This window comes from Barbus barbus (assembly GCF_936440315.1).
Source record: "Barbus barbus genome assembly, chromosome: 29".
Taxonomy (NCBI): domain Eukaryota; kingdom Metazoa; phylum Chordata; class Actinopteri; order Cypriniformes; family Cyprinidae; genus Barbus; species Barbus barbus.
This window is the reverse complement of record NC_136757.1, coordinates 28037394-28050905: the sequence shown is the minus strand read 5'-3', so window position 1 is coordinate 28050905 and position 13512 is coordinate 28037394. Positions and strand designations below refer to the sequence as shown.

Sequence of the window (13512 nt, the reverse complement as noted above, 5' to 3'; positions counted from 1 at the left end):
CTGCCTTGTCTCAACGGTTCAGGCTGGTGGTGGTGGTGGTGTAATGGTGTGGGGGATATTTTCTTGGCCCACTTTGGGCCCCTTAGTACCAATTGAGCATCGTTTAAACGCCGCAGCCTACCTGAGTATTGTTGCTGACCATGTCCATCCCTTTATGACTACAGTGTACCCATCTTCTGATGGCTACTTCCAGCAGGATAATGCACCATGTCACAAAGCTCAAATCATCTCAGACTGGTTTCTTGAACATGACAATGAGTTGACTTTACTCAAATGGCCTCCACAGTCACCAGATCTCAATCCAATAGAGCACCTTTGGGATGTGGTGGAACGGGAGATTCACATCATGGATGTGCAGCCGACAAATCTGCAGCAACTGCGTGATGCTATCATGTCAATATGGACCAAAATCTCTGAGGAATGTTTCCAACACCTTGTTGAATCTATGCCACAAAGAATTAAGGCAGTTCTGAAGGCAAAAGGGGGTCCAACCTGGTACTAGCAAGGTGTACCTAATAAAGTGGCCAGTGAGTGTATAATGCAATAGTAAACCATTTAAAAAAAAAGAAAATATATATATGGCAGGGTAATTTGCAATTAATTAACTAACAGGTTAATTAAAATTAATTAATTGAATTAAAGCTCAAATAAAATATAAATATTATATGAAAAACTTTTAAAAAGCTTAAGTACTAAATTGAGAAAAATAAATGAAAGCTAAATACATATATTTAAAATATATTTAATATGAATACACTAGAACAAAAATTAATAAACTGTAAAAGTATATAAATAATTAAAAAATAGCACTGATGGAGACCTGTTAGGACCATATGTTATCAACTAAAACATGACCTACAATTTTTCTTAAAATAAATTAGATTAAATAGAGACTTTTACTGAAGTCCCACACTTTTAAATTTTTGTTCTGGGAAAAATGCCCTATAGCAATTCTTCCTGTATTGTCTGTACGCAGGAACTTGAAGAGAACTTGCGTGAAACACAGGCAACAGCGCAGCGTATGGAAACACACCTGGAACAGAAGAAAAAGCTTTATGAAGACAAGATCAAGGTCAGGCCACACACACACACACACACACACACACATACTTCTGCTTGTGACAAATATCAATGATGTTCAACAGAGCGGTTTACCTCCATCTTTGAGTTTACACAGCACTGATATACCTTAGTGCTCGTTATTAATTTTATAGCTACTGAATAAAAGATCCTGACTCCTTGTTTATCTTAGGATTTATATGAAACCTTTAAAGGCCTCATTTTGAAGGTACTTTCTGTTCGCTTGTCAGGTGTAATAACCCAGTGCTTGTGTTTTGTAGGTTTTAGAGACTCAAATGAAGGCTGATTTGGCTGAAAAGGAGTTGCTAGAGTCCAAGCAGAACACATATGAGGAGGAATCTCGCGAGCGGGGAAAAATGATCAGCGACCAGACAGCGGTAACATGTTATTTTGCTTTTTCTGAGAGACTACAATTTTTCATTGGGAAAATTGTATAGTTTGACCTCTGCCGTGAATTTGTTGATTTAAATAAAAAATCGTTGAATGGCAATAATTGTTTTTCTGTAGTGCAAAAAAAAAATACTGTGTTGACAATATTAAGAATAATCAAAGATAATAGGAATTACAAAAAATATGTTGTGACAATAACAACTAAAAATTAATTTTCCTCTGTACCAATTTCACTGCCATATCAAAAGCTATTGGGCCTATTTAAATATTTTATTTAGTATTCAAAAAATAATAAATTAAATGAGTTAATTCTTCTAACAATTTTAAGTAAAGTATACATTAAGACTTTAGCATGTAGACTGAAATATTTTTATATTAAGTAAGCACTGGTTTAAAAAGGTCAAGTGATTAATAAAGTTAAATGAAGAGCAAAAACCTAAGTCACTCAGTAATCTGTATCTTTTTGGTAAGATTAAGAAACTGTTATAGTTTTAATTAATAGTTTAAATAAATTTTTATTTGTATATTTTCACTTTAATTTTAGTTAAAGTTTTAGTAATTTTGTAGTAAATTGATATATATATATATATATATATATATATATATATATATATATATATATATATATATATATATATATATATATATATATATATATATATATATATATATATTAATTGTGTGTGTGTGTGTGTGTATGTATATATACACATACACATACACATACACACACACATTAGGGCTGTCAAAATGAACGCATTAATAATGCATTAACACATTAATTTTAACGGCACTAATTTTATTAAGGTGCGATTAACGCAGTGCAGCGCATATTTTCTGTTTGACAGTTTTATTGAGAATTTAGCTGCATCAAATTCCAGAGGGCACAGAGAGGCAAACAAATGTAATATTAATAACAAATGTACATTTTGCATGTTCAGAAGAAGAGCTGCCCTGTCGTGCAAAAATGTAAACCGGTTTGTGTCAGTAACTTGCTCCGTGCAAAAAAAGAGAAATAATGGGAACCTGGTATTTATTTTTTTCATGTGTCTAACAGACATGAACAAGTTATTCGAAAAAACATCTGTGACCCTTGAAACACGTCTCGTCTTCATGCTCTATGATGACTATGGTTTCATAATAAACATACGTTTGCATAAAGCATCCATATTTGTCTATGCCCATGTTGATTAGAGTATTAAAAACTTGAAAATTATTAATTTAAGGTACATTTAGAACAGATAAAAATATGCGATTTAAGTTGTGATTTAACTCCTGACAATCATGCGATTAAATATTTTAATCGATTGACAGCCCTAATCAATATATATATATATATGTGTATGTGTGTATATATATATATATATATATATATATATATATATATATATATATGTATGTGTATATGTATATATGTGTATATGTATGTATATGTATATGTATGTGTATGTATATATGTATGTGTGTATATTAATAATTTTATTATTTACTTTTATTTAGTTTTTTTTATTATGTTTTAGTTAACTAGAATAACCCTACTCAGTATTACTGTTACTGTAGGAAGGCTAGTATTGTTACTGTTGGAAACTTTTTCCTTCTTCAAAGCAGAGACCAGGAGACTTTGGGATAAGTTACTCTTTATTGAGAACTCGCTGTAGTCGCTGTAGTCATCCAAGTCTGACTCAAACAGTATGCATTGTAGTTTATATACATTTCGAGGGGGAGGGATACAGAGGTGGAGACAATCTAAACAAAGCATGCAAATACAGTACAGGAATCGGCCCATTACCAGAATTTCCCTAGCCCTGACATCATCAGCATAACAGTGTGATTCAAATGCATAGGTGCTAATCCAATCATCCTGACAGTATCACCCAAATGGTCAGGAAGTGCCTAAAGACAAAAGGTTAATGTCTCAGACACCTGGGCTGCCTGACTTCATCTTAGAATGTCATCATCTGTACCTCAAAATGTAAAACACACTGTTTCAGTTTATATACTATTACATTGGAACCTAGATTTATCATTTTATAAATTTGTAATCCAACATTACTTTTGTAAAATTTGGTACTAAAGGACCAGTACTTGTGACAAGACAATACTATACTTGGTTGACTATACTGATTCACCAGGATGACCAGCACTAACCAGCTGGCCTCGTAAAGAAATCCAAGCTGGTCTGTTCATTATTGAACTAAGGTTCTGCTTTGAATTATAATGTCTAATTTACTTATCAGTGACTCTGTTTCATGTAGACAATCAATGCCATGGAGTCAAAGATGACCAATCTGGAGCAGAGGATCACTGAGCTGTCCGAGGCCAACAAACTGGCAGCCAACAGCAGCATTTACACACAGAAAAACATGTGAGTTCACATGCACGTCACGAACATACAGACTCCAGCTGATTCAGTGATGGATGGAAATCATCAGAATCAGAATTAGCTTTATTGCCAGGTATGTTTGCACATACGAGGAATTTGTTTTAGTGACAGTAGCTCCACAGTGCAACAGAATGACAGCAACAGGACAGGACACAGATAATAAAAAAATAATGTACAAATATACAAAATGGACAATATGCAAAATAGCACAAACACAATATTCAGTATGTACAGGTATGTTAGGTGCAAATTTGAAATGTAATAAGTATGTGTGTTAAATAAAGAATAAAAATTATGATAGTGTTGTGTGTTTCATGTTTATTGTTAAGAGTTCAAGTGTTCATGAGATGGATTGCCTGAGGGAAGAAACTGTTCTTGTGTCTGGTCGTTCTGGTGCTCAGAGCTCTGTAACGTCGACCAGACGGTAACAGTTCAAAGAGAGATTGTGCTGGATGTGAGGGGTCCAGAGTGATTTTACCAGCCCTTTTGCTCACTCTGGATGAGTACAGTTCTTGGAGAGTGGGGAGGGTTGTACTAATGATTCGCTCAGCAGTCCGGACTACCCTCTGTAGTTTTCTGAGGTCAGATTTGGTAGTTCAGCTGAACCAGACAGTTATTGAAGTGCAGAGGATGGATTCAATGATGGCAGAGTAAAACTGTTTCAGCAAGTCCTGTGGCAGGTTGAATTTCCTCAGCTGGCGAAGGTAGTACAACCTCTGCTGGGCCTGCTGAGTCAATGTGAATGTCCCACTTCAGGTCCTGAGAGATGGTGCTGCCCAGGAATCTGAATGACTCCACTGCAGTCACAGTGCTAGTCATGATGGTGAGTGGGGGGAGAGCAGGGGGGTTTCTCCTGAAGTCCACGATCATCTCCACTGTTTTGAGCGTATTGAGCTCCAGTTTAAGCCTGCACCAGACAGCCAGCTCCTTAACCTCCTGTCTGTAAGCAGACTCGTCACCGTCCTGGATGGGGCCGATCAGTGTGGTGTCGTCTGCAAACTTAAGGAGCTTGACAGAGGGGTCTTTAGATGTGCAGTCGTTGGTGTAGAGGGAGAAGAGCAGTGGGGAGAGTACGCAGCCCTGAGGAGCTCCAGTGCTGATGGTGGGGGTGCTGGATGTGTATTTTCCCAGCCTCACTAGCTGCTGCCTGTCTGTCAGGAAGCTGTTGATCCACTGACAGACGGAGGTGGGGACGGAGAGTTGAGTTAATTTGAGCAGGAGGAGGTTTGGAATGATAGTGTTAAAGGCCGAGCTGAAATCCACAAACAGGATCCTCACATAAGTCCCTGGTCTGTCCAGATGCTGCAGGATGAAGTGCAGTCCCATGTTGACTGCACCATCCACAGACCTGTTTGCTCTGTAGGCAAACTGCAGGGGGTCCAGTGATGTCCTTCAGATAAGCCAAAACCAGTTTTTCAAATGACTTCATGACCACACATGTTAGAGCCACAGGTCTGTAGTCGTTAAATCCTGTAATCTTGGGTTTCTTTGGGACGGGGATGATGGTGGAGCGTTTGAAGCATGAGGGGACTTCACACAGCTCCAGTGATCTGTTGAAGATCTGTGTGAAGATGGGGGCCAGCTGGTCAGCACAGGATTTCAGACAGGCTGGTGTCACACCGTCTGGGCCTGGTGCCTTCCTTCTCTTGTTCGTTTTGAAGACCTGGCGCACGTCATCTTCTGTTATCTGCAGTACAGGTGTGGGGGAGAGGGGGGTTGCAGGAGGTGTGAATGGTGTTTTTTTCAAACCTGCAGTAGAACTCATTCAGATCGTCGGCCAGTTGTTGATTCTCCACAGTGCTGGGGGATGGTGTCTTGTAATTGGTGATGTCTTTCAGACCTTTCCACACTGAAGCCGTGTCACTGGAAGATAACTGGATCCTTAACTTATCAAAATAATTCCTCTTTGTCACTCTGATCTCCTTTTCCAGTGTGTGTTTGGCCTGTTTATACAAGACTCTGTCCCATTCCTGTAAGCATCTTCTTTGGCCTGACGGAGCTGTCTGAGTTTAGCAGTGAACCACGGTTTGTCGTTGTTATAAATTAGAGGAGTCCTGGTAGGAATGCACATATCCTCACAGAAACTGATATAAGATGTTACAGTCTCTTTGAGCTCGTCCAAATCGATGGCAGCAGCTTCAAAAACACTCAAAAACTTCAAAAACTAAATAATTTACAGTTGCTAACCATAAACAGCCTACAGTTAGAGTAACACATTATATTACTTGACTGAAGAGTTGTTTGTTTGGATTATTTTTAGTAACACATTTTATTATGAATTCAATTTTAGTCTTTTATCATATTGCGGTTGCTTGTTGTTGTTGTTGTTGTTATGTAAAAGCAATTAGCCATTCTGCTTCATGCTGTGCTACATAATGTCTAAAATACACAGTTTGTATTGGATATGGTATTCTTTGCAAATACATTTTTTGCATTTAAGTATATATCAGACACTTAAAATAATATTGAAGTGCTAAAATGACTAAAACTGAAATAAAAATAAATGAAAGCTAAATAGAAATATAAAAAAATACAGAACAACGCAACAAAATCACTAAAACTGATTAAAAATGAACTAAAATGAAAACTGAAAATAAAAAAGTACATTGCTGCTAAATTTAAATTATTACTATTTTAACTATTTTAAAAATTATAATCATATATAATATTGTGAAGGGACTTCTGGGAATGCCCTTTTATTGTTTTTTACTATAAATTGTATCGTTATTTATAGTGTTTAAAATAAAGTAAAAAAATAAAATATGATAGATAAATTTAATATATATATAATTTTTTTATAAAAAACTAAAAATATAATCAAATAAAAAAATCTGTATATACAATATTTGTATGTATCTTGTTACAGTGACTTTATTGCAGTACCACCATAGTAATTTTTTGCAAGTCTTGTGGTTTATTGCTTTTGCTGCCATGTAATATTAGTATTAAGACTATTTTCAAAGCCATTTTCATGCTGTTCACATAAATGAACTGTAGACATTTGGATATGAAATGTGTTTGAATGTATAGGTTAATTTCAAGCTAATGTGCCATGATAGCAGATTTTCAGGGTTAAGCACAAAGTTAATGAACGATGACCAGGTATATTTGCATTATACTTAGGCTTCCTAACAGCTTCATATTATCCCTGCTGAAAAAGAACAGTAGAGTTTGTCACCAGTATACGTTGTGGTTTAGATGCTGCTGTTCTGAGGATGTTCCCACTTGACTAGCTTAACCAGCATGGTTAACTCTACAAGGTTTTAGAAACAGGTTTTTGACTGATTGGCTAGCTTTATAATTTTCTCCCAAAAAATCTTCAAATCTTTTTTGTAATCTGTAGGAAAGCCCAAGAGGAGATGATCTCTGAACTCAGGCAGCAGAAGTTTTATCTGGAGTCTCAGGCAGGAAAACTGGAGGCACAGAATGCAAAGCTGGAGGAACATCTAGAGAAACTGACACAACAAGAGCAGACTAACAAGAGCAGAGTGCTGGAACTGGAAGCCAGACTGCGAGAGGTGAGTGACGACCAAAGCCATCATGACTTTGGTTTTTTTAACATTAAAAATGTCACTTTTGATCAATTCAATGCTTTCTTTCTGAATAAAAGAACTCATTTATTTCAGATAACAATGAAAATTGAACTGACCCCAAACTTTTGAACATTTCTTGTTTTAAATAATTTGAATCATGCCTTTTTCAGTTCATTTAAATAGCCCAGCAGGGTGACAAAAATTCCATGTGGTCTCTTAATTAATATGAGAATAATGTGTGAATAATATGATTATTATGAGCTCTAGTCTGCTAAATAAAGCATGAATATATTATATTTTACAAACATTAACATCATGGATTTCTGTAAAGCTGCTCTGAAACAGTTTGTATTTTGTAAAATGCTATACAGATACTATTGACTTGGAGAGTCTGAATCATGTTTCACCCCAAAATCAACAGAAATAAATAAATTAGATTTTGCACAAAAACAATGAAGTCTAAAACTATTAGTAAACTATATATATATATATATATATATATATATATATATATATATGTATATATATGTGTATGTATGTACTTTGTTACTTTTTTTTCTTGCATCATGGCATTTTCAATTTCTCATCACTGTAAAAAAAATTATTTGTTGATTTAAGTAAAAAATAATCATTGTAATATGGTAACAATTGTTTTACTGTGATGCAATAAAGTATTTTCAGTAATGAGTGTAATCAAAGATAATAGGACTTATTAAAAAAGTAAAATATTCAGGATATTACAATAATGACAATTTTAGGAAAATTTGTGCCTAAAAGAAAAGTTCACCCAAAAATGAAAATTTGCTGACAATTTACTCACCTTTAGGCCATCCAAGATGTAGATGAGTTTGTTTCTTCATTGGAACAGTTTTGGAGAAATTGAGCATTACGTCACATACTCACCAATGGATCCTCTGCAGTGAATGGGTGCCGTCAGAATGAGAGTCCAAACAGATGATAAAAACATCACAATAATCCACACCACTCCAGTCCATCAATTAATGTCTTTTGAAGCCAAAAGCTGCATGTTTGTAAGAAACAAATCATTAAGGCATTTTAACTTAAAACAGTCACTTCTGGCCAAAACACCATAATCCATAATAACACTGAAAAAGTCTCCTGTTGTCTAAATCAAAATCCACCCAAAATTAGTTTAGAATAAGTCTGTTTTGGACAGTTTTGTCTTGTAAACGGTGCTTGGTCTGTGCAGAATTCAGCTTTCACTGGAGAAATCAATTTTATGGATACAGTGCTTGTATTGTAGCAGGAAGCAACAGTTTAAAGTTATTAACGTCTTGATGATGGATTCGTTTCTTACAAACACACAGCTTTTGGCTTCACAAGACGTTAATTGATGCACTGGAGTGGTGTTGATCACCCAGTAACTACGGTCCTGCTGTGTGTTCCTCCACAGATGGGTCTGGAGCACGAGGAGCAGAAGCTGGAGATCAAGAGGCAGGTGTCGGAGCTCACGCTGTCCCTGCAGGAGAGGGAAGCTCAGATCAGCAGCCTGCAGGCGGCCCGGCACGCGCTGGAGAGCCAGCTACAGCAGGCCAAGACCGAGCTGGAGGAGACGACCGCGGAGGCTGAGGAGGAGATCACCGTCCTCCGGGTGAGAGATTACATTGTGATGAATGAACCTGAAGTGACCATGATCCAGATTTCCTCTTTCCTTTCCCCCATCATTTAGAAGGTAACAGTTTAGTTTGGAAACCAATTCTCACTATTAACCATTAGCATGCATATTACTATCATTTTGGCTGTTTATTAATACTTTTAAACCACAAATTAATGCCTTATTCTGCATAATCATATTTTAGAGCCCTTAATCCTACCAAATATCTAAACTTAACAACTACCTTACTAACTATTAATAAGCAGCAAATTAGGAGTTTATTTAGGAAAAAGTCATAGTTAATAGTGAGAATGGTCCCCAAACTAAAGTGTGTCCAATGCCTTTTAGAGCCATACTGTTTCACACAGCACTTTTTCTAAAATAGTAGGCAGAGTACAGTAATAAATATATGTGATTTAGTTGTATACATACTGTATTGGAAGATGAAACAGTTTATTTAACCTAAATTCGAAGAAAGTTTGCATGTGTCTTTTTTATTGTTGAGTATCAAATTCAATCTATCAGGCTTTTATGGCTTGTATAATATAGTGAGAATATGGATGAACAAAATATACTTAAGGAGGAAAATAACATCCCAGTTTTATCCAGAGGCCCAAATTGAGCAAAAATATACAATTTGGTGCAGATGCTGCTATTTTTTTTATGTACAAAAGTGATGAAATACTGTTAACTTGTAATGTAAATCAATGAGATCTTTATAACAATACTTACATAAAATTATATAAATATCAGTCCTCACTCTATATATACAATATTGTAGTATTATATGATATAGTATAATATTATATCCATAATATATACTTAGTAAGATGATATTTAAATGCTTAGTTTGACGATCAATTCAGTAGTGTTTGAGTGATGAACAAATAATCGTTCCTTAAAAGCCTGGTGATCATATTTGATACATTTGAACCTGATTTTTGGATGATGATGTCTGGATTACAAAGTGAAACTAAGTTTCTTCAATCCAATAAGTGTTCATCTTGAAATATTACTAACAATATCAAAGTCATTCTTTTGTTTACTTTATCAAACTCAATAACAGTTTCACTGCAAAAAAGACACGTGAAGCACGAGCAGAAGGTGGACGTTTGTACAATTAGACTAAAATGCATTTACTTGATAAAGTTTTACTTGATAAAAAAAGGAGGTCGAGTTCGACAGGTTTTTCAGCAAAGTTTTGATCATTTAGAGACCTTTGAAATTTCCATATCAAATATAATGCAGTGTTTTTTTGTAAGTGACTTAAGGAAAAGGCCGCTCGACTGTAGTTTAACTAAGAAGTTTGTATCTCGGCAAGCTAAAGTTTCAAAGTAGCTTGTGAAGGATCGGCAATCGATATAATCCTTATCATTTCATACCACCATATCACAGACTCCATGCATCTCCTTTATATGTTTCAGTCGTAATGAGTAATCATGTGGTGAATCTCTCGGTGGACCATTGTGTTGCTCTTCTTCACAGTGCTGTAAACATCTTCCCACGCTCTTCTGCGGTACGCCAGGGCAGCGGCGCTCCGTTTCAATACATCTATGACACGGTTTCATCCTCGCACCCTGCCGCTCTCATGCATGACACTCCAGTTCATTTCACAGCGCCGCTGCTATCTGCTCAAATGCACTTCACTGCAGCACTCGGGCAGAGTGAGCACTTCTTGCAAACATGGCAATTTTCACTCTCATTTCGTTTCTTTTTTTTAAAGGCCCATCGGGATGAAATCCAACGCAAGTTTGATGCCCTGCGAGACAGCTGTGCGGTATGCAAATGAGCTTTTCTCTGTTTTTGACTCATCGCTTGTGACCCACACCAGTCCTACCTGTACAGATAGAAAGTGTGGATGGTGCAGTTTCCATAAGCAGCATCAGAGTCAGAATTAAAACCATAAATAAAACTTTTTTTTTTTTTTTTTTTCAACATCACAATTTTAGTTTAAAATGTATATGAATGTACACTAACGTTTAAAAGTTTAGGGGTGGTAAGATTTTTGAAATATTATTGAAAACAGTTGTTTTATGCTTACCAAGGCTGCATTTGATCAAGAGTACAGTAATAATGCTAAATGTTTTACAATTTAAAATAAGGATATTTTATTTGAAAATACATTAAAATGTCATTTATTCCTGTGATGCAAAGTCATTACTTCAGTCTCACACGATCCTTTAGAAATCATACTAATCTTAGAATGCTCAAAAACATTTATTATTATTATCAAAACCATTTTTTAGGATTCTTTAATGAATAGAAAGTTAAAAAGAACAGCATTTATGTGAAATATAAATATTTTGTAACATTTACTGTCACTTTTGATTCAATTTAATGCATCCTTGCTGAATATAAGTATTAATGTCTTGAAGTGTAAAGGGTAAAGTGTGTCTTTTGAATCAGTGACTGGGTCTGTATCATTTTAATCAAGCTTTTATCAATAATAGCCCAGCAGGGTGACAAATAATCTCTTAAATAAAAGGAGCTCATAAAAATGGCACGTACTCTGACTTTTATAAAAGAATTAGTAAAGCGTTATTTTAAATAAGTTTAGATGAAGAATAGCATGTCACACTGCTGTTGCAGTTTAATAAATCATGTCATGCAACCCATTTACCAAGATATTGAAAAATATATATTTATATTTTATATATTTTTTGTATTTGTCACTTATCTAAAACAACTTAAATATCCCATGTGAAAAATACCCCCCCCAAAAAAGAGAATAATTTCTGAAGGATCATGTGACACAGAAGACTGGGGTAATGTTGCTGAAAATTCAGCTTGGATCACAGAAAATAGTTATTTCAATTGCTATAATATTTCACAATATTACTGTTGACTTTTGAGCATAAGACACTTAGGAATATATATATTTATAAAAATACAGTATACACACACACACATACATATATATATATATATATATATATATATATATATATATATATATATATATATATATATAACACACACACAAACAAACATTTTTGTTAGTGGAAAGTAATGCTGTCCACCATTTTATTTTCAAATGCATCTGTTTTCAAGCATCCTGAAAGTTGTTCCTCCAGCAGTCATTGATTTGGGGAACGCTTGCATTTTGAAGTGCTTTTGTTTGCGTTGCCCCTGGAGTGCGTTTCATTATTATCAAGCACAGAGCATCTCTGCCCTACTTTCACTGTCCACCCACACTCAAGCTGTTTGAGCGTCTCCACCGATGCAATATTCTCACCCGGCCCCAGCGCTGTTTTTAGACGCCCGAGGAGTTATATTACATTTTTCCTTCATCATACTCCTTTGCAATCATAACTGGAGCTCAGATGAACGTATAAACTTGGAAATGAGAATTTCATTGTCTTATTAAAATGAAAACATATGGACTTTTTTTGTCTGTATGGCAAATCAAGCATAGCTATTACTATTGCTCACACTTACGGTTAAGGGCCTGTGTGAGTGCTAGTAATAGTTATTCCCAGCTTTAAAGAGTCTGAAGCCTTGCTGTCAGTCTCGGTGAGTTTTGCTGATGGTGGGACTACAGACAGACAGCAGGAGAGTCTTTCGTAAACTCTTATAATCCCAACCCCTGGTGACAGCTTCTTTCCAACAAACACGCTTCGATCTTCTCAATTTTTGAGCTGTATTATGTATAGTAAGGGTATAAAATTACATTGTATTCCTTTGCACTTTTATTTGACTAATTACATGCATATTAAATGCCTGTGTGACTCTAAAAGCTAAGGTGTTGTGCTGTGGTTGCTGAGATGATTTTTTTTAGTTTCTCTTGATCATAGATGGCATAAATCTTATTTAATGAATAGATATGTTCTTAATGTTTTTGTAATTTCATCTGAATATCAGAATTTGTGAGATTTAGTCATCAGTTTTGAGGTTAATATTTTTCTAGAAAATAGAAAATATGTATATAGAAAGTATATACAATAATTATATTCATTAGTCTGTTTACTAATGTAGGCACATTAATGTTTTATGGAGTGCAAAATATTGTTTTGATTTTTAATGAAAAGTTCAAATTCGACCCAGAAGGTCCCAAGTGGCATCTTATGTTTTTTTTTTATTTTTTATTTAATACTTACTGTAATTTATTGGGTTTTTAATTTTAGACATCCTTATATGATAACAATTTGAAATTACAGTGTTGCTGTTATGGAATGTTTTTACTTAAATATGAGAAATTAAACATGTATATATTAATATTCCTTTACAGAAGACATATAATAATTTACCTTTCAGATTAATCTCTTTTACTGGGATTCTGCTTTATCTGATATTGGTTATTCAATTATTCAAACAAATGTAAAAATAAATGAATAAATAAAACAGTATTTTTAAAACAATATTTTACTTTAATGGCACTTATCATTTTAAAATATAAGAATAATATTATAAGTAATGCATGCAATGAAAGTTAGTGAGGTAAAGGGGCTTCTTTGAATAATTTTACATTTAAAAATGGTCAATTTAAAGCTGCAGTCCGTAAGTTTTGCCTC

The 13512-nt window shown here is 34.9% G+C and overlaps 1 protein-coding gene across 1 annotated transcript in view; it reads left to right on the top strand.

The window, feature by feature from the left end:
• The window catches only part of LOC306849360 (citron Rho-interacting kinase-like), a gene marked incomplete at its 5' end in the record, with an annotated part of 60005 nt that overhangs the window by 20078 nt on the left and 26415 nt on the right, over positions 1-13512 (top strand). Inside the window, 6 exons of the mRNA XM_079384318.1 lie at positions 977-1072; positions 1341-1457; positions 3726-3835; positions 7197-7371; positions 8801-8998; positions 10725-10778. Of these exons, the coding sequence (XP_079240444.1) occupies positions 977-1072; positions 1341-1457; positions 3726-3835; positions 7197-7371; positions 8801-8998; positions 10725-10778 (750 nt within the window). The remainder of the gene's footprint in view (positions 1-976; positions 1073-1340; positions 1458-3725; positions 3836-7196; positions 7372-8800; positions 8999-10724; positions 10779-13512) is intronic.